Here is a 22,400-nt window from a genome sequence, read left to right as displayed (position 1 = left end):
CAGTCAGTCACTTCTGTCTCCCTAGTCTCCAGCCATGGTCTGTGCTCACCTGACCTATGACCAAGCGTTTCTATCTTTGGTGCATGGCCCCATCTGGAGTCTCCAAACCCAGCAGAATCCTGCTGCACGTTCCCATGCCACTCCTCCTGGTGGAGGAAGTAGGGGGGTGGTCTCTCCGGCTCTGCCACTTGTGGGATCCCTGCTCAAAGAGCAGTGGCCTGATACTGCCACAGATCACAGTTTATGGCAACCCTGAGCTGAGAGCCCACTCCTTAGCTCCATCTTTGCAGCCAGCATCCCTGTTCCAATACCTGGGAGCTCTGCTGCACTCAGACATCTCTGGTCTTTCTGTGACCCTGAGGGTCCTGAGACCACACTGTCCCAGCAGGGGTTCTACCCTCAGCCACTGGAGTGGTGTCCCTCCATGGAGCAGACTTCTGAAAGTTTTGATTTGTGCACCACTGCTCTATCACTTGCCAGTAGCCAGCAGATGGAGGCTAGATGGAGGCTCCCTCCCCCGCCATCTATCTTCCCAAGGAATGCCTCAGATTTACTTTGCTGCATGTCACTTTTCTGTTCATAGTTGCTGCTTTTCTTTTCTTCCATCTCCTGTTGAGTTTGTAGGTATTCAGAATGGTTTGATACCATCTAGCTGAATTCCTGGGACCTGACAAAATTTAGGTCTCCTATTCCTCCGCCATCTTGCTCCTCTAACCATATTCTTAATATTAAATAGTAGCATGGTTGTCATGTGAAATGAGATACTATTTCTGAAATATCTTGGTTTTTTTTTTTTTCACCCTATTTCCTTTTTCTCCCTGGTCTTTCCTCTCACTTTAATTTAAAGCCTTTGGGTTTTCATTATCTCAGAGAAAGGATAAGAATCAAAAACCGAAGTTATTGAATTATCTTTCTGCATTTAAGTCTTAAAAGCCAAGACTTTTAAAGGAATGAGAGAGACAGAATATTCAAGCAATTGCATGGGAAGAATAAATCTTTCCTGCCCCTCATGAGGCAAGCGGGAGAGAATACTGGAGGAAAAGAAATGTGAGCATCGTCATCGATGAATACTAAAGAGGGGACCTAGTGCTCTAATTTAAGGGCTGAGCCCTGGTGGAGGTCAAAACTTCAGGTAAGTTTAGAGAATGCTATTGATCTGTGTGCACTTCCTCCAGAGAACCCAGAGGCAACAGTGAAATCCTTGGGAAAAGATGAGTGCATGGTAGATTTAGATATGCTAGGAACTTAGGCAGCCTCGCAGAACTCTCCATATTCCAACGGTGGTATGGGAGCAACACAGCAATTCCCAGAGTTATACGGAAATAAACAGAAAAAGAATGACCTTAATGGGTCATGCACAAGAACAAAGATGCTGGCAATTCATTGGGCACCTGAACTATGCAGAGAAAATACTCGAGTCCAGCTCTTGTGTAGTCTCTATCTCCCCAAAGATTGGTACAGTGAAGTGCCCCCCCAACCCAAATAATTTAGACACCATCTCAGGGAAATAAGGGAACTAAAATTGCCTGAGAGTACATTTTCACGAACTCAAAGAATCAGAACTCTAAGTAGAAACCAAGGTGAGTTATGGAAAAATAGAGTTACCCTCCTTGCACTTCTGAGATTCTGGGCAGAGATTTACACTGTCATGTGTCACACATCAATGCAAGGAGACGCTCCCTTCCTTCGTTTGTGGAACTAAATTTGTTAGAAAATTTCAGCTCTCTTCCAGGCCTAATGGATGTCATGTTAGAGAACAGAGGAGAGTTAAATGAAGAATTCTTGGCACTGCTTTGGAGTTTTTAGAGGTAGAACTTATACTTAAAGTTATGTATGGGGCACAACATGTTTGCTAACCATCCTTCCTCTTTCTGACTGCAACCTCTTGAGAGACAGACTGTGTCTCTCTTTGTTTCACATTCTCCCCCAGTGCCTCGTACTGGGCTCCAAGCACAGGGGGCATTCAATACACATTGTCAGCCACCTGATGGACTGAGGTCACCGTGGAAAAGAACCAAGAAAGAACGCTAAAGCAAAACACAGCGAGAGAGCTAATTCTAAAAAGCACTGACTTCCTCTCCCCGCTTCCGGCCACAATCCTATTTTTCCCCTCTTGCCAAACATATGTGCCTGAAAACCTTCTCAGAGATTACTGAAAATAAGTAGTAATCTTTCCCTTGTGTTCTTAAAGAGCACAAAATATTGATTCAAGTAGTGCAGGATACAAGCCTCAATCATATACTAAGGTGGGTGAGATTTGATGTATAAGTAGGGAATGCATTCTTAGTTTCATTACCGAAGCTGCACTTAGCACCACTACTTAATACTGTCTTTATAAACTCTTCATATAGTAGAGAGTGGTCTAAGATCCCTGGTGGGTTGCCCTGTGAAGAGAACAAAGGAAACCCTTAAGTGGCCCGCGCCCCATGTAGCATTAGCACTTCATCAAAGATGCAGCTTCTCCTTTTGATCCTGGAAGTGATAGAAGTTAAAATGACCCATTAGCACTAATGGGATTTTGCCAGCAAAATTCTGTGCATGGGAAGGAGGATATGCTTTTTAATGACCCTGGGTGAACAAAAGCCAGGATAGACATCTAATAAGGGACAGGTTCCTACAGACCTGAAGCCAGCCTGTTCCCCCTTCTCCAAGCTGATGAAGGGTTGATTTTTATTCCTATCCTTTAAGTAGGCCATGTATGCAATGATAAGGCAATGATGGAATTGGGGCATTTTTTTACAAGGAGATGCTGAGAACATGCATAAAACCAGATAACCTCAAGCATTTGGAAGACATTTTTTTTAAAAGAAATCTCAAAATACCCATATCTTGAGACTGTGCAGCACACACACACACACACACACACACACACACACACTCTCAAGACTGTTACCTGTGGAAGGATCGGAGGTGGTGACACAGACAGCCACACCCCAGCAGTTATGCAGTAATGAGGAGGGACTGTGCACAGGATTTTTACTTGTGGCTATCATCCTCGGCCCTGCCACTTACTGGTTGTTTTAGTGCAGGCACATTAAGTTATGTAACTTCTTTCAGAGTCTGAGTCTTCACATGGGGAACGCCTACCTCCCAAGTCTGTGAGGATCACAGCGAAGGCATGTGAGCGGCAGGTAGAAGACACACGTTCCGCACACGAGGGTTACTGGTGTGACTATGTACGCAGGTCTGGTGAGAACTGTACCCCTACAGTGTGCCTCATTCTAGGTTGATGGTAGTTAAGAGATACAGAAGAATGAGATGTCTAGGCTGTCTCCTTGATTCTCATATAAATGGAATGACAAGACATCAAATTTACATCTTATTTGATTTCATTTAGTCTGTAGTCACATATGTACTTGATGTACCCCTTGCCCTTTGCTATAAGAAGCTCAAGAGGCAGGGCTCCTGGGTGGCTCAGTGGGTTAAGCCTTTGCCTTTGGCTCAGGTCATGATCCCAAGGTCCTGGGATCAAGCCTGGCATCGGGCTCTCTGCTAAGCAGGGAGCCTGCTTTCCCTGCTCTCTCTGCCTGCCTCTCTGCCTACTTGTGATCTCTCTGTCAAATAAATAAATAAAATCTTTAAAAAAAAAAAAGAAGCTCAAGAGGCTCCTTGAACATTTTCTGTTACAAACTCAGCTGCACTGAACCCAGTAACAAGAGAGGAAAATGACTTGATAAATATTTTCTAATCTGATGTAAATAGACTAGGAAACACAAGAATTCTATGAAGCCCAAGGGCCAGGCCAAAAGATTCAAGCTAAATGCACGATATAAAATCAGAAAATTTAAAAGTCTTGTGTGGACTTCGATTGTAATGTGACGCATCACAGAAGACTTTAAACCAGAAGAAAGTGTAGGATACATTACTCTGTACGAGCATAAATGTAGTGCCAGGCCTGGAGAAGAGCACAGATAAAATAAATACAGCATTTAAGAAAGTATAAAAGGCCAGACTTGGCTGGAAGGCAGGAGTTTCCGAAGGAGCCATGATAAATAATGTTGGATCAGTAAAGTCAAAGTCTATTGAGTAACACCATAGAATTTATGACTATTGGTTTTTAAAAAAAGACAATGAGAAATCCAAAAATATAAGTCATGCAGGCTAGGAGACAACAGAATTTGAAGCAATGATAATTTGGACAGAAGCGAGAGAACTGCGTTTAACACTAAACACGTGGAATTTGAGTAGGATTGATCCGTAGGGATCAGATGATAGGAACCAGGGTCTTTGGGAAGAGAGCTGAGGCTGGAAGGCACGGCTTGGGAGCCACCAACCAAAAGCAGGTAAATGAAGCGGTGTAAGACGCTTTCTTTTGTTAAAACAGGGAGCATACGGCAATTAGAGTGAGGACTCCAAGCTCTGCCTTACAGCAGTAGAATGCATGTGTCAAGATATAATTAGTTCTTTGACTCAGCTTTCCTGTTTATTCATATGAATTTTTTTTGGTGCTTCTTAAACATCTCACTTTTCTTTTAATTAAAAAGAGCATACATTAAAAAAAACAAGTGTTTTGTAGATTTGGATGGCTAAAACTCTAGGGAAACTTAAGAAGGTTCTTGCAATCTCTTGTAAGTGGTATTTGGGGTGGGGGGGGGAAGCTGAAGTAATACCAACTGCCTTTCTTTCTTGCTGGCTGGATTAGAGAAAGTACAGTTCTGGAAGCTTGCTTTGATAGGATTGGGCTTTGGACAGCAAATTGGAGCACAAGTCTAACTTTCCTTTCAATTCTTATTGTGACTGGCTGATAGAAGACAGCTAAAGTCACTATTTCCTCTGACTGCTTGTCACTATTTCCTCTGACTACTTAAAGGAATTATGTTAAATTACTAAAGGTAAAAGCATGGGAGTCATTAATATTTCTGTAACACATTAAGGCTTAAGAGTAGACAAATGCAAACTTTTAACAAACCACACACGAGATTGAACAACAAGGACCAATCAAGATCCCATCTAAGATCAGAGGGCACCAAATGTTCAATACTCAAATCAAAGTTAGCAATTCAAGTAGGTATTTTGCTCTGACGCAAGATCTGTGTTTTTTATAGGTCTCTTTAAAAAGCCAGGTTAATTTTAGAAACTCTTTGCTGAAGAGATGCTCAGTGGTCACCAGCTTGGTTTATTAGTTGTTCCCTAACTTCTCTATACCTTAGTCTTTCTTGATATATAAAGTTTAGTCCTAAAACGACCTGGCTTTACCTCTGTAGTAAGCCCCTGTAAACCCATTATCTTTAGGCTTACCCTGGCTTTCTAAGCTCAGCCTAAAATCAAGCCATCATCTCTCCCTTGCACTAGGAAACTACTTCTAGTCTTCCCTGTTTACAGCATTCACATTTCTCATCTCCTTGCTATCCAAACTGAAATTTCAAAATCATTTTTACACTGTATTCTGTATCTTATGCCTTTCATTTAAATTATTGCCAAGAGCTGATGACTTAGCTTTGCTAATACTTCAGACATTTGTCCCTCTGATTGAAAATTTTTTTTTCCAGTTCTTGTCTACCTTTCCCCTCGTACACCTTTCTGCGCTAAGCATCTTTATGTTCTCATTTTCCCTTATTAATCACTGAGTAACTGGATGAATGGATGGATTGGCAAACGGGTTTGCACTCACTAAATAATCACTTAAACTATAAAGACAGAGTGACGGTTATATGAATATAGCAGTCATGTTCACCCCTCATTCCCTCCACCTAAGAAATAATAAATTTAATTATGGGGAATTTTTCTTCTACCGACTCCTTTCTTGAACACAGAAGTGAAGCCATCTAACTCATGAAGAGAATTCAATGCAGTGACATTTTTTTCCTCCATTCTAATAGAGCAATCCAGGATCAATTTTTTTTTAAATATTTACTTAGGTATTTGAGAGAGAGGGAGTGAGAGAGAGGGTATGCATGAGCGGGGAGAGCAGCAGGGAGAGAGGGAGAGAGAGAATCTTAAGCATACTCCCCGCTGAGCACAGAGCCAGAGGCAGGCTTGATCTCATGACCCATGGGATCATAACCCCAGCCAAAACCGAGAGTCAGACACTCAACTGACCAAGCCATTCAGGCACCCCAATCCATGATCCATTTTAAGTAACATATATTGAATTTATTTGCAGATAGAGTCAGACAAAGACAGAAGTATAGAAACAGCTTAGGCTATCAACGTGTGCTGAGGAGAAGCCCCTCAGGAGTGTTTGCCTTTAAAATAATTGAAAAAGTCTTTGTGGGAAATGAAATTCCAGCCCACCCTGGCCCTCTGCCTCATTCTGTCTCTGGCTATTCTGTCATTCTCTGTGTTCCTCCATAAAAATATATGATCTAGGGGCGCCTGAGTGGCTCAGTGGGTTAAGCTGCTGCCTTCGGCTCGGGTCATGATCTCAGGGTCCTGGGATCGAGTCCCACGTCGGGCTCTCTGCTCAGTGGAGAGCCTGCTTCCCTTCCTCTCTCTCTGCCTGCCTCTCTTGTGATTTCTCTCTGTCAAATAAATAAATAAATAAAATCTTTAAAAAAAAAATATATGATCTACATTATGTGGCCTCCATAGGTACACTTCACACTGAGGGCCTTTTACACTATTTCTCCAGACTCTTGAATTCTGTTCTCCTGTTGGCATTACAGAGAGGCATGCATTTACTATTTGTGACCATAGAACAGCACCAAGCTGACTTTGTGGACTTCAGACACGCTGCCTGGGAAGTCTCTTCATCCCAATGTGCACTAACTATGAGTCTGTGGTCTCACTCCATGCAGGCCTTGGGCCACCACTCAAGGACTTCTAGGAGTAGAGTCTTTCTGGTCTGCTGCTACTATGTCTTAGCTCCTTGCCAGCCACAGGGATTCCTGATCCTACAGCAGGCTCCACATCCAACAGTACATTGCTTTTGCTAAAAAGACTCTCCATTTCACAAAAGTCACAGAGACAATGGAATTTAAATGTAGAGCCCTGTCTGGATGAGAGAGAGAGCCTCTCCACCACTTTGAGTCCCAAGCACTGCCATGGGCAAAGCCAGAAAAGAGCCATGATTTTAGAGTAAAACAATGACTGATGTTGGTGCAGTATTCTAAACTTCCGTGAGCACTTGGCCATGTATCTTTTCATTGGATTTTTGTCTGTTGAGTGACAAAAGGGAGTAACAGTTATCTTGGAGACATGTGACAGATAAAGACACTATGGTTCAAGGCCACAACACCAGAAAATGGCAGGGCCTGATTCCAAGCACAGATCCACTGAAACTATGATGACTTTCATTGACTCTGAACTGGTTTATACACTTGTATATTAAAAGTGGTAAGTAGCCAATTTGGGTAGTTCCACTATTCCAAAATACAGGAATATTTTAGAGTATCTTGGCCAGTGGAGGAAAGTAACAGTAATAGATATTAGCAGGAGTCCATGCACACTAACACAGATGCCCAGGGCAACGGGAGGCTCAACTGCATGCTAACATAGTAATCTCCTCAAGACAAAATCAATTTGCTTCCACAGAAATATTAGGTATCACAATCCTGACGAGTGGGTAGAATTCTTGGGACTCCCCAATCTGATTTTTAGATATGGCCGCTATTTTTCAGCTGCCTCCTACAAACAGTTAAGGAGGACACCTGCATTCTTCGAAGGCCAAACTTAATACTTATGTATGACAGGTGTCTGTGTCTGTGTGTGTGTGTGGGGGGGGTGGGTTCTGATCAAGTTTACATCCAGACTTTAATGTTTTCCTTGCAGTGAGCATTAGGAGTTCATACTGTCATTATGTTTATAAACAGGACACATAATGCTTTTGCCGTTCTGAAGTTTTTGTTTCTATCTGATATTTTCAAAACAAACTTGACCAAAAAAAGAATTTTTGTTTTAAAAGGAGAATTACAAAACTTACACCACGAAGACAGATTCTGTTTGTGTGTTTGGCCAACAGACTGTGAGGGAAAGCTGGTGGGCATGCTAAATGGGAAATAATAAAATGGAATTGCTACGGAGGTGTGTGTAGCAATCCATCTTCTTCTAAACCCACTCTACGCCAGTGACACCATGGCAGATGGGGTACGAGTTCAGGCATGTAAATTCGTGCCAAGCTTACTTTGTCTCATGGTTTTGTAAACTTGCCTGTAGGTGAAAACGCTGTTCAGATAGGATCATTACTCTTCCCGTTCCTCATCCGACGGACAGCCAGTGTAGCTACCTCACACATCCTTTTAGCATCAGACAGTCCTGTCACCACTTCCTGTTTCATTTCTCACTCGGCCTGTGATGCTGTCTGGGGCCGCACGTGGCTTGCCGAGGTTCTCCATCTCAAAACTCACGTCACACCTTGAACATGCACGGAGCCTCGGGTTGGGTGCCCTGCCGCCTCCTGTTCTATTTGATCCTCCCACAGGCTCTTCCCGAAAGGCAGGAAATTATTATTAACCCCATGCGCAGGTAAGGAAACCACCCTTCTGGAAAGGGAAGCTAATTGTCCAAGACAATGCAACCAGTACCAGGAGAACAACACCAAAATCTCCAACTCCCAGGCTACCTCTTCTCCCACTATACTACGTGGCCTCCTATTTTTGCTAAAAACCATCCCCGTGACAGGAATAGAACAGGTGGAGGAGTTTAGAAATGACTGTTCCTGAAATTAATGCAGACTTATAACTAAGGGACCACTAAGAGGACCTATGCAAATCTTCTCTTTCCTGAGATGTTGAGTGGTTCTGTATAGCAGTTTGGCTTTCTTTCTTTTTCAAAATAACTTTGCTTAACTCAAAGAAATTTTCTTTTCCTATTTCAAAATAAAGGAACATTTATTTTGGGTGGGGAAGAGCTAGTGCTGTATGGGGTAAGTTTAGAAGAACACCTCTTTCCCATAATAATGGCCTGTTTAATGCAGGTCAAAAAAATGACATCTGTTCTCAAGTAAGATATACAGAATAAAAGAGGGTAAAGCCACCGGTGGTTTTTGGGCAGCATGGAAGGACAAAAATGATATAAAGTACACCAAAAAAACTTCATGGACATTGCCAAAAAATCTTCTAAAATACATGAGCTTTATAGAGTCAAATAAAACTCTATTTTTTTCTTAAGTATCTGAACTTCTCTTTCATATTTTTTTTTCCAAAGAAGCGTTCTTTTTTTTTTTTTTTTTTTTTTTTTTGTGCCTGAAAGATGGAATATTTTCAATCAGGCTATCAAATCTCACTGGAATACTATAATTCTCTACTGCATATCTCCAAATAATTTGTTTTCCAATATTTAAATTACTCTTAAGGAGAAATGCAAATACTTAGCAACAATGACAAAAAGGGGAACAGGGAGGTGTGTAACCTTCCCTAAAGGCTAGCACAAGGAAGGGCTTAACAATAGAACGGACTGAAAATAGCCTACCAGTACCAGCTAAAGACTGGCCAATGTCCAATCATCCAACCAAGTACTTAATTTGCTTGGGCCTCGTTTTAAGTACCTATAAACATAAATTTCTATAGAATACATGTTAAGAACATACAACAGTTAAAATTGTTAGCTATTGGGTACTTGGCTGGCTCAGTGGGTTCAAGCCTCTGTCTTTGGCTCAGGTCATGATCTCAGGGTCCTGGGATCGAGCCCCACATCGGGCTCTCTGCTCAGCAGGGAGCCTGTTTCCTCCTCTCTCTCTCCCTGCCTCTCTGCCGACTTGTGTTCTCTCTCTGTCAAATAAGTAAAAATAAAATATTAAAAAAAATTGTTAGCTATAATGCTTGAGAAAGACTTCAGAGGCTAAGGAGCTAGAGCCGATACATAGGTTCTACACAAGAATATGGGTAGGAAGAACATGTGGAAAATCGAAGTAGAAATATCTAGTTCTCCTATAATTACCACAAGTGAAATTTTCAGCACTATAAAACATCGTCATATGTAAGTTTGAAGTTTTATATGGAATAGGGAATTTTTTCTTTACTATATAACATTTCACCCGAAGTGTTAAAAAAGCAGTATCTTTCACTAGAAACATTCAGAAGAAATTCCATTTTATGTGTTGGCAAATACACATAGCAGTATTTAAATACTTCCACAAACCTGGGTTCAAATTCTATTTCTAGGGAACTCACTCAGCCTTTTTGAGGCTCTGTTTTCTAATCTGTAAGTGGAAACACTGATATCTCACTCATCTAACTGTTGTAAAGATTAAGAAGCCACAGGGTGCCTGGGTGGCTCGGTCATTAAGCCTCTGCCTTCAACTCGGGTCATGATCCCGGGGTCCTGGGATCCAGCCCCGCATCAAGCTCCCTGCTCTGCCGAAAGCCTGCTTCTCCCTCTCTCACTCTTCCTGATTGTGTTCCCTCTCTTGCAGTCTCTGTCTCTGCCAAATAAATAAAATGTTTAAAACAAACAAAAAGATTAAGAAGCCACACCTATGAAAAAGAATATCAAAATTTAAGTCTTGGCTGAAGGACCAACACAATAGAGATAAAATAATCTGAGTCTGAGACAGACAACCCAACACTTCCTGACAGCAAAAAATTTTTTTAAAAACTTCTATGATGTAAAATGATCATAGAATTGTCTTAAGAGTGAACCCAAACATTTCCTCTTAGTCAGTATATGGTACAAATACATTTTGAAGTGATAGTTTGAGGTAAAAAATAATACTGTAGCTTAATTATATTTGAACATCATGCTTATTTAATTTAATGATTTCACATTTAAGCCCTTAATACAGTGTGTGGCACACAGGTATTCAATAAATGACATTATTTAATAAGTTACTAATTATGATGCTGATGGCATTAATGAAGGCGGTTTATACATCCCTGAACAGAGAACAAAGACAAATGCTAGGCCAGGAGACAGTTTCTTTCACGAAAATATTCAGTTTTGCATATCACCCTGTTGCTGTGCATGGTTCAAACTTGTGTTCCAGCAAAAGAACAAATAATTCTTTCTCAGAACATCAAGCTTATCAAAAATAGATTGAACCATGCGTGTCCAATTTATAAATGCCAAAGGTCTGTTGTGTTGTAGATAGGGTACATTAGCACACGACCTTAAAGGGCTTGGAGAAGTCTTTTTCCAGTCTCGGGGCTTCAAGGGGAACAGGCCGTGGGCAATGCAAGTAGTGGGTGTAACGAAGCCAGACTGGGTGGGGGGCAAGAGAGGTGGGGGAGCCTCGTGCTGCCTGCCTAAGAATGTTAATAAGCAACCTCTAAGAAACCTGGAAAAAGTGGCCTAAATATTGTCATCGCCTTTATATCCAGGTGAAACTTACAAAATCCCCTCTTCTTATAAAGAAGTTTTGCTCAAGTTTCAAAGAACACTTTGGCTGATCTTGGGAACCGTTCTGAGAAATGAGATCTCATATGTGAAATACTTGTAACAGTGCATGGGATATGATAAGCCCTCAGAAAAGGTTAAAATAATTATTATAACTATTCAATATTTAATATCATTATCATTACTGTTTTGGTGAGATGTTTAACCTCCCTAAACCTCACCTTACTTTCATCATCTGTAACATGGAGCTTAGTGCGGCAACCTGGCCACTTTGCCATGAAAATTGAAAAGATCATCTCTGTAAACCTCTCAGCTGATGCTTTGCAAAGGGTACGTGATGATGGAGAGAACAGTGATGTGCCTTGCCTAAGGATGCACATAAAATAAAGAGTAGGGATATTATTTCACCTATTTCCGACCCCAGAGCAAGAGTCCTTAATTACAATGCTATATTGCTTCTTGCTTATCCTCAAGAAAAAACACGATAATTAACTGCAGAAGTCAAGAAAGGACCCTTTTTACGGGCAGAAAGAGAAAGCCACATTAAATGCGGCATTAATAAGAAAGCCTGATTGACCTCATGCAAGTCCAAAGTAGTACTGGAGGTAACCTCCAGCGTGTCAAAAACATGAGGCCCTCAGCAGCACAGTAGCATGGAAAATGTGCTTTGCTACGAGAGTCGGGACAGTGGAAATGGCTCTGAAGCATCTCTACAGTGGTAGGGGTATCTTTGTCCTAAGCCCAACTCACTTTCCAGTCTGTTCTGATTTTGAACCATGGTTCAAGAGGAATTGTTCAGGATTAAGAGAAGAAACTGAAAACTACTGTGATTTCTGGGTCACGGTAGAAGAGGGCTGGATCCACATTATTACTAAACCCTAACTAAATGGAAGCATGGCTGAAAGTAACAGTGATATTTACTTTTGAGATCTATAAGGAACAAATGTAATATTACCCACAAGTCAGCCATGGCTGCTCTGTCCTTTATAGATCTAGAAGAGCTTGGTTTAAATCTTTCCAATTTCGCAGAGGATAAAAATCTAGCATTCTCTCTCCCTTGTGTTTCCCCAAAATCCAAAAAGCCTCTGACTTCTGCTTCTGGCTTTTGTATCTCATGTGCTCTCTCTGACTCCAGATCAACAGTCTCACTCCACCCACAGGAGAATTTTATCCATGCAAGCATTTATGAATTTAATTGTATGAACATTTTGGTGGTGTACAAAATCCAGTTTTTCTACCATCTTGATGATAGCTGTAGCTCTGACCCCCAACCCCTGCTCCAGAACAAGGCAGGCACACCAACTTGACTTTTGCATATGAGCTTATAGATCACCTTTCAGAGCCCTCGATGGCTCCACTTAGACTCCCAAGTAGTCCGTTCAAATATTTCTTCCAACAAATCCAGAGAATTCATATTTTTGTACAGTATGACCCTGCCTCCTACCATCCCTCATTCTAGTCACAGAGAAGATGTTATGTTCCAGTCAAACTTATTCTCCAAGAATTTGGCACTAGGACTTTGAAACTCAAGTGAGCTTCTTGTGGGTATCTGAATTGCTCAGGGGTGAAAAGCCAGGTCCCTTTCCCAATGCCTATGATAGCAGGAAAAGCCAGTGTACTGAGAGGGAGATAATGAGGGCTTTTTGGGGAACCAAGAGAAAGCAAGTCACAGCCCCAGGGGAGACCAAGAGAGTGAAGATGCTGGCTTGCTGCTGACTGCTTTCCCAAATATGGCTTTCATGAGGTCCAGCCTTAAACTTTTTCTCTCTGGCCCTTGGGTTCCTTGAATGATATATTTTGAGACACTTCTCCTTTTTTCACTGAAGTTAGTCTGAATGGCTTTATGCTTTTTGTACCCCCAAAGACCTTTGTCTAAGTCTCCTTTTAGGGAAAAAAAAAAGAAAGAAAGAAAGAAAGGAAGGAAGAAAAAGAAAAAAGAAAAAAAAAAAGAGGTTGCTCATGAAAACTCTGAAGACCCAAGTACTTCTTCAGTAAGAGAGATTGTTACCAAACTTGGTTTCTCAGATGGCTCTGACACCAGGAGCTCTTGACCAAGAAGCTCAACTACTAAAAAGACATCACAGCTGCATGCCAGGCATTCCCTGAAGAGAGATGAACACTGAAGGCCTAGCTACAATGAAGTGAGGTCTTACGAGCAGTAGCTGACCCTTAAGAGCCCACCTCAGGACCTGTCAGCACATTCTCCTCCACAGCATAAATGTCACCAGCTGTAAAAGCTCATCTTATCTAATTACTGCCTGTTGGGACATGATAAATGGGCACGTTGTCCAAAAGGCATTTGAGCACTTGGTTCAGGTTTCCAGGACCCCACACATTGCCGTGGGAGGACTGGGAAAGGCTATTTCTCTGGAATAGGACCTCTTCTCTGCTATTCCAAGCACACAAGCCAAGACCTATGGCTATCAGAGCTTAGCCAGTGTCAAGGGTAAGCAGAAACCAGCATCGGGCTTTAAGCACCTATATCATCTGCCCTAAAGCGACTGAAAACTGGGAGGGCTGGGGTCTTTAAAGTTGCACCAGAAATAAAAAGACAACACACCAGCAGTCTCCACCTGAGCCTAGGGCCGACCACATGAAAAGTCTCCTCCAAAAAGATCACAGAAGTTCTCAGATTTCTTTTCACCATGTCTCTCCAGGCTTTCACCTGCAGCCAACTGAGATGCTATGAGCAATAAAACTTGTCTTCCCTGGCCTATGGTAAAAAGTGTTCAACTGGGAATTAGAAGACCAGATCTAGAAACACTAATTATCTGTATGGTGGTGCTGGCACGTTTCCCTTGAGCACACTGGTCTCATCTGTAAAAGAAACAACTCAGACCAGTCTGTCTCTCAGATTACTTTGAGCTCTAAGCTCCTATGATCCCAATGGTGGGAAGGTAAACTTCAAATAATAGGTTTAGAGGGCGTAGAAAAATTTAAACATAGAAAACCTATGCCCAATGTGGAAGAGACTCCAAAACAAGTACAATGAGTGGAGGAATACAAAAGAAAGCTGAATCGTTGACTGGGAATAAAGAACTTACAGTCTGTTCAGTTGTCTAAATTGGTCCAAGGGAAGCAGAAGGAGGAGCTTTCATGCCCAAGGTCAGAGAGCAGGTCCAAGACAACTGGGCATGGGGAGGAGATGTCTCATGGGGAGTGGGGGTGACAGTGAGATTTGAACACACGAAGGCCTTGAAGTAAAGAGACCAGACTTAGACTGATATCTGTAAAGCCTGGGAATCCACTGGAGACACCAGGAGAGAAACAATCGTTTCATATCTCTAATTGTCTTTCAATTCTTGTGTGGGAAACAGAGTAACAGATGGCAAGTCTTGCTTTTACATACTCAGAGTCTGATTGTCTCTATTCTGTACTGTGCCTGCAAAGTGGTCTCTTTTCCCCAGTTTTCCCCCATCTTCTGCAGTGAAGCCAAAGGAATGACTGTAAATTGAACTCTACCCTCTTGCTTGAAACCCCTTCTTTCCCTCCTCCTCACCTCTGGCATGACACTCAGGGCCCTTCTGAATAAACTAATCACCCCACTTCCTTTTAAGAAACTCACAGAGCCTTCCAGCTCATGACCTTCTTCCCAGAGATCATCTTTCAAGTTCGGGTTTTACGCCAATGCAAATCTAGTTCTGTGTGTACAGCTACTTGGCCTGAAGAAGTAAGCCTAACTCAGAACAGTGGGGCAAAAGCCCATGGACTTGTGTTCTAGGAAGGTCCACTCACTGTATGAGACCACGTCTTTAGGGGAACTTGAAAAGGAGATGTAGAGAGAGAGAAGAAGAGACAAAGGGGTAATGCACAGGAACAAAAGCAATAGTTTGGAGCCACAAGGCAGAAGGCAAGCATAGGAGAAGGCAGGGAACAGAGAGAAATTATCTCTAAGTGGGAGAAGACACCGTTGAGAAGGGATCGGCAGTAGAGCTTGAAATTAGGGAGTAGTGGATATCCCTGTCCAAGGGAACACCTGGGAGGGCTGCTCTTGAGATCCCAGTATGACAATCAGAACAAAGTTCTTATTCTCTGAGTAGCCTCATTGTTCATCAGCTGAAAGGATTTCTTGTCTCTCTTCCTAATGGATCCTTAAAATAATCTCCCATTAACTAAAGTAATGTGAATAAATCTCAGCTCTTCACAAATTAAAAAAAAAATCTCATAAAGACAGCTTAAGCAACAGGACAACAGATGCCTACTTCCAGTTTCAATGCCATCTTCTGCTTTAAAAGGCTCTACTCAGAGTTGGACTCTTCTCTGAAAGTTTCTTTTTCAGCAAATTGTCTGGGCAAGGCACACAGTCTGAAAATACACAGCTCAGGCATACTGAAACATGATCGGGACATGGGAATAAAACCTGAATCACGAAAGAACAGCAGCAATGATTTGTCAAAAGGCAACATTAAAGGGCAGAGAGAGGGGGGCATAGGTGTTATATTCAGGATTGCAGAGGGTAGGTAGCTGAGCGCGAGAGACAAGGGCGTACCATCAAGATGAAAAGAACGTGAATACTATTCATCTTCAGTCTTTGCTGAGAGGCTGAAAGCATTTGAAAGGGCAGTCCTGGTTGGTTGTCTCTGATTATGGAAACTTTCAGGGGCTTAGTCACAGGATAAACAAGAGCAGGTGGCTGCTTTCAAAGTAAGATTTAAGGAGGAATATCAAGAAGGTTAAAAAGCAGATAACGGTCAAAAGGAGAGAAGAGACAAGGTAGGAAGACAGAGCGAGAGCTTGCTCAAAGCCCTTGGGGGCAAGGGATGAGGAGGGAGTGGGAGAACAAAGGCTCGCACTCTGCCTGGGCTGACCTAGTTGAGGATTATTCACTGGTAAGTAGTTTGCTAAGTGGCCACCTGAGGGCACTGTATTCTCCATACTCAGAAATCTATTTTTCCCCCCAATCAAGTAAATTACCCTCAATTTGCTAAAGGATAAACTTAAGTGATGCCCAAAAGAAGGGTGCCCGTGGAAAACAGGGGCTAAAGACAGTCCTTTCTGCCTATCTTTGTTTTTTTACTAGATTAATGTATGAGCAAGACTGACCTTAATTCAAATCCCTGGGTGAAATAAAATAACCTCATTTAAATTTATTTAGTGTTTAGTAGAAAGTCAATAAGTATTCGCTCCTTCTCATATACATACATATACAAACATATAAATGTGCCAAATACAGGAACAAGAGAAGGAACATAAGGAGGAATTACATGAGCCCTTTGTCTCTCTAAAGGGGGCAGGACTCAGAAGTCCCACAACGAAGCGCAGCTGTGCTAGGAAATCATTGCAGAGAGCAAATTTATGCTGCTCTTTTCATTGCGTGATCCAGCTTGTACATAATAGCCAGAGGGAATAGAACACAAACAGCTGGGAAATAAAGATGAAAGCAAAACTGTATCAGCAGGGAGAGACACAGAACCCCCTGAGAACTCAGCAGTGTCATGAAAGATAATTTGAACAAGGTCACCTGCATGGGATTCCTTCTCCCTGAGAAAGATCATTAGACTCCTGCCCATTTCTGACCATCTCCAGGGGAGAAAGGTGGAGAATGGAATAAATGGTCCCTAGCTTGCAAATTTCTACACTAAATTCCTCTCTTTATAATGACACAGAGATGCAGATAAAAGCATACGTTATTATAAAGGCCCCAAACATTATTAAATGGCTGAAAACAAAGAAACTCTGCTTCAGCACAAGGAAAGCCTGTGGAAGTTCCCCGCCTCCCCCCTCCAGCTTGTAAGGCAAGTTTTCGTGGCCTGATGCTGCCCTCTAGTGTCTTTTTGCGGTATGGTAACATGAGGAAAAAAATACTTAAAATAACCCTGAAGTAACTATCCAGGTCTCTTTGAACCAGGCCTGATGCAACAAAACAAAAATAAAATTCTAAAATAAAAGTACAACCAGGATTTGTACTGCATTCCAAAGTGACTTAAATTTTGCTTCAACATGGACGCTGCATCTTTTCAGGGTTCCGAAACACATGGCATCTACATTAGTGAGTGGTCTTCAAAAATACAGACACCTTACTCTAAAAAATCCTGCACCTTACTCTAAGTGTCTATGGCTTCAGTCTGTCTGAGGCAGGATCCAGAAACTTGCATCTCATGAACCCCACCACATAACTGTGAAGGGGTAATGTCAGCTGACCTCACCTTGAGAAGAACTAAAGATTGTGGCAGAGACTTTGACTGTAGAGTAAATAGGATAACCTTTTAATTCTTTAAAGGCAAATATACATGAAATAAAATGATGGACCAAAATAGGTCATTTCGTTTTCCCCATATTTCCCATATTTAGAGTGTCTGAATTCTACGTGACTAGCACGCTAAGAAAACAATGCTGTTCAGTTCAGAGTGAAGAGTTCCTGGACACGCTCCTACATCAGTCAGCCCTCCCTAATTCCAGTGGGTGTCCGGGTGGGAAGGAGAAAATGCCTGGTTGTTTTACTCATCCTTCCGAAATCCCTTAAACATAACCTCCCCTAAAACTCTCCCTGGTGCCACCAGATTCGTTTTAATGCACTGAAGTGGCTCCAGGGTGTCCTGTTCTCTATCCTGCAAATGCCCCAGTCAATCTGCTCCATGGGACAGAAAGCTTCTCATGACAGGAACTCTTTCCTCTTCTTCAAAGATGCACTCTCTGGGACGCCTCAGAGACTCCGCTGGTTGCCTGTCCTGGACCGAGTCGGGCATGGGTGCTCCCTGCTCAGCAGGGAGTCTGCTTCTCCCTCTTACCCTCCCTGCTCTTGTGCGTGCTCTCCCTCAAATAAATAAATAAAATCTTTAAAAAAAAATGTACCCTCCATTCTTTGCACAGAGAAAGTGCTCGGTAAACGTTCCTCATCTGGCCAGTGCCTCTCACCACATACACCGAGAGTTGGTGGTGAGAGAAGACAGGCGAAGTGTTGCCTCATGACCGCACTCCCTTCTTAAGCCCCACAAGGGCGGCACATGCGGCAAGTGGGCTTCTTTGGGGTGATAATCACCATTGGACCACTCATTTAATTTATATGCCCACAGTTTTGGCTTTTAATTTTTAAATTTCAATTTTAGGAACTTACTTTCACTTTTTGGCATAGCCTGATAAATTTGGAAACACACAGGCACTTCACGAGGTAAAGGGGATTGTCATTAGTGTAGAATCTCTATTTAGCTGGGAAATTCACTTCAAGTTTAAATAGTGATTTTTTACAAAAAATACAGATGCACTCAGTCAGAATTCACTGCTTAGTATCTAAATATTATATAAAATGCAATTTTCAACTCATTGTTTTAGTTTCTGCTTTGTAGATAAATAAAGCCTTTCTTACACTTGGAATCATGAAACGCTCAATGTGTTGATAAAATTCAGCTCGAGGGTCACTTAGATTTGTAAAAGTCCCCCACCAACACACCAGAAAGAAAGCTATACCATGACCTCCTCTTAACCTCACTTCAATTTTTTAAATGAACTAAGCAAATATTTACTCAGGAGACAGTGTCCTGGTTGTCCAGTAAGCTAGAACCCAGTGCCTTGCATGACTTCGCTATACCCTCAAAGTGTATGTAGGTCTGTGCAGGTCACAGACATCCACCAACCAGGAACAGCTTCTTTTCCACCCGTTAGTGTCCCACACAGTGTCCGCAGTTTCCAGTAAAATTCATTTATGCTAACTGAGGTCTCTCTCTCCACAAACAGGACACCATCCAGCTTTAGCTTTGGTGGTTGACATGGCCAGGACACCAAATGTTACAAACTCCCACTTTCCCTTGATAATTACCACCTGAACCCCTGTGCAAAACAGGGACTTACAAAATAGGAAAATGCACTCCGTTCTCTTCAGTCAGAGAGAAGAAAGAGGAAGAGCTTTAGCCTGTTAAAGAGCATTTCCTTTGAATATCATTTTCCTCCCTGAGCTAAGCTATTAGCCGTGTGGACACAAACAGGATCACTTTGAAGTTAACAAGAGGCCCACTCTGAAAAAAGGAAGACAGCCATTATCACACATTTTTATGTGTTGGACAAATATAGTCCCAGGATTGTAAATATATTCTGCAATTACAGGATGTGAAACACTTTTCACCTTATTTAGAAAGAGCATTTTTCTCTAGAAAGAGTTCTGTTGGATTTTCTTTTTCCATTTCTCTAACTTCCCCATGTATTTATCTTTTGAATGAAAGGAAAAGATCCCGTCAATATAAATCAACAGCTCTTGTCAAGCAAAACTGTGCACACAATGATCCCTGCAGGGCTGTGGAGTGCATCAGGATAGGGGAGCAATGAGGGGGTGCCTCAGAACGGGGGCTGTGTTTACTGGCAGTTGTTTTTATCCCTAGACAAGCCATTCAAGGCTCAGATTTCCTACATTCATTTAAAAAAAAAAAAATGCTGATAAAACCTGGTCTGGGGCACCTGGGTTGCTCAGTAGGTTAAGTCTCTGCCTTCGGCTCAGGTCATGATCCCAGGGTCCTGGGATCAAGCCCTGTGTCAGGCTCCCTGTTCAGCAGAGGCCTGCTTCCCCCTTTCTCTCTGCCTGCCTCTCTGCCTACTTGTGATCTCTCACTCTCTGCCAAAAAAATAAATAAAATATTAAAAAAAAAAACCACCTGGTCCAGTGCTTGTTGCCATGTTAAATGAGATGGGGATATTTGAATATGTTCTTAGTGAATCACAAAGGCCCATTCAAATAGAAATTTCTGTTATTTTCTCCCATTATTGACATGTTTTCTAAGCATTAGTCTTGCTCACTTGAGAAATCAATAGGGAAGGAAAAGTCTGTTAAACTTTCTTAGTAGCTGGTGATGGAAGCATTCTGACGTGTCCGTGTGTGCGTGCGTTGGGGGTAGAATGTTGTAGCAAATTCACTGCTGGAAACTTAAGGATAAAGGCCAGGCTCAGATCCCTGTTGGTCAGAGGCTCTGTAAGTATTCAGGAAACCTCACCAAGGAAAGAAAACTAGTAAGCTCTAAAAGAAACTCCTTGGGTATCTAGTTAGCTTGACCCCAAATTGATTAAAAACTGTAGGGGCTGAAGAAACTTGCAAGCAACCTACTCGTCTCTGTAATATCAAGACTGAGAACATGTTTTCTCTTTAAATTTTAATCATGCATGCATTCTTAGAGGTTGCATTTTTTGAGCTATTAAAAATACATATGTTTCTGTCACATTAAAGGGGAAGAGAAGTTTGTGTGTTGTATTATTAAGCATGTGTTGGAAATGAAATTCTGGTCAGTCTTTGCAAACAGTACCAATACACGCACTCCAAAAAAAGGACCTGCCATGTGAGTGGAGCCCATGTGGGTTCATGCCTGTTACTCTGACTCCGTGTGCACTTACTTTTGAGGTCCAAGTTCCTGGCTCCCGCGGTGATTTGTGTTGTGATTTTCGTGTCGATCTTGACAGTGTGGAGATTGCTGGTGTCCCTTGATATCATCACATTGTGCCACTGATTGTCATTGAGAGGTTTATTTGAGCTCCCTTTGATGAGGTTAGCACCATTTCCCAAATCAAACACATAATGTAAGTACCTGGGAAGAAAGCAAAGGTTGAGAAAGTGCCATCGTTTCTTGAATTTTTTGATGGAGTCCAACTAGATATGACAAACGGAGATTTTTTTCCCCATGTGGTTCAGTGCTTGTTAGAAGTCAGACAGTGAGTCGTACAGAGGCTCTGCTAACAAGAAAGTAAGAAACAATACGATTTCATCCAGGCGGATTACTCAATGTCTGCATTAGCGAAAATTATTTTTAACATCATGGTCTACAACACACCTTATAACACTGGAAAGTCACTTTTCATGACTCCTCCCCTATTTCCACCACTATCTCCATTTTTTGCCAATTTCTTACACCTACCCTCCTGTTGTCTTGAATGCCTGTTTCTTATATGGGAAACGTGCACTCATCCTTCAAGACCCAGCTCTGATATCCACTCCCAGCCTCAGACACTTTTCCCAATTTTCCCAAAGACTCTCCTGAATCTTTGCACATAATCATCTGAGGCAACGGTTCATGCTGTTTTTCCATTATATCTATACATTTCCCATTTTAGTGCTTGGTATGTTCTCCAGTCCATTTGTAGCAATGTTATAATGTCTGAAGGAATGAGTACCCAAATCAATTAAAAGACCTCAAATTTTCCTCACCGTTTCAAGGAAATTTAACAACAAAAAAAAATTCCTTCTAAATTCTTCAAGGAATTCTGATACAGAACTAAGTTTGAATTAATGAGGTTTTGTGGAATTAAAGTAATCTGATTACTTCATATTAGGTAATTAGCACACATTTCTAGACATTTGTAGAAACTCTTTGGTAGAATTACAGTGTGCATAGTAAGGAAAACCACATTTGAAGTGTACAATTCATGGAAGGCTTATCATTACCATAACTCGGTATTATTTGTAACTTGTACATGAAAACGTAGGTATAAAAGACTCTACTGATTTTCTACTAACTTTATAAGATCTTCATAAGATAAGAAGTGATCTGAACAAATATATTATTTAAGCCATTCCCCCACATCCCCGCCCACTTCCTTAGAAGCCAACATATGTGTTAAATGTATCTTTTTGGATATTGAGGTCCATTTTGCAAATTTTTATTTATTTGTCACCGAGCTTACATATACTCACCCTTTAACTAATTCGACCACAATAAAGTCATTTCCATCCCCACTATTATACAGAATTAGTCCATCTAGGGATGTTGTCTTGAACTGGAAAAAAAGATGCATAGAAGTGTAGGCTTGCAATGTGGCTAAGGCAACATAGCTTGATTTGGTCTTGAAGGTGACAGGGTCTGCTATGATGTTCCTGAAGCCAAATCTGGCATTGAGCTCGCAGTAATCTATGTCACCATTTTTGCACAAGTCAATGTATGCCATTCCATTAAATGTCAGGCTCTGGAGGTGTCCAATGAAGTTGGAGGGGACAGAAGACAGATACCGGCGTTCTGTGATGATGCCAGTCTCTATGTTATGAAATTCCAGCCTTGTGTGATCACCTGCCATTTGACCTAAAAGGAAAGATAATGTATTACTATGGGTTTTTTGGTACCTGAAAGAAATGCCCAACTTGAGACTTCCATGACAATGATCACATTTTAAAATACAAGGATTCAAATGCCCATTGACGTCAGTTACATACAGTAAAAACATAGGCAATGATACTAAAAGGTGAGGCTGGATACTTAACGAAACTTTCTTAGGTCAGGTTTTAA

General features: G+C 41.7%; 1 protein-coding gene across 29 annotated transcripts in view; it reads right to left on the bottom strand.

Moving 5' to 3' along the window:
• NRXN1 (neurexin 1) overlaps positions 1-22,400 on the bottom strand; it is a 1,247,328-nt gene that overhangs the window by 596,245 nt on the left and 628,683 nt on the right. For all 29 annotated transcript variants that reach the window (XM_045979150.1, XM_045979153.1, XM_045979171.1 and 26 more), the window contains 2 exons: positions 21,815-22,196; positions 20,521-20,711 (listed from right to left, as the gene is read on the bottom strand). In XM_045979150.1, the coding sequence (XP_045835106.1) occupies positions 20,521-20,711; positions 21,815-22,196 (573 nt within the window). The remainder of the gene's footprint in view (positions 1-20,520; positions 20,712-21,814; positions 22,197-22,400) is intronic.

The sequence above is a fragment of the Meles meles genome, chromosome 15, assembly GCF_922984935.1.
Source record: "Meles meles chromosome 15, mMelMel3.1 paternal haplotype, whole genome shotgun sequence".
Taxonomy (NCBI): domain Eukaryota; kingdom Metazoa; phylum Chordata; class Mammalia; order Carnivora; family Mustelidae; genus Meles; species Meles meles.
This window is presented reverse-complemented; position numbering and strand designations above follow the sequence as displayed.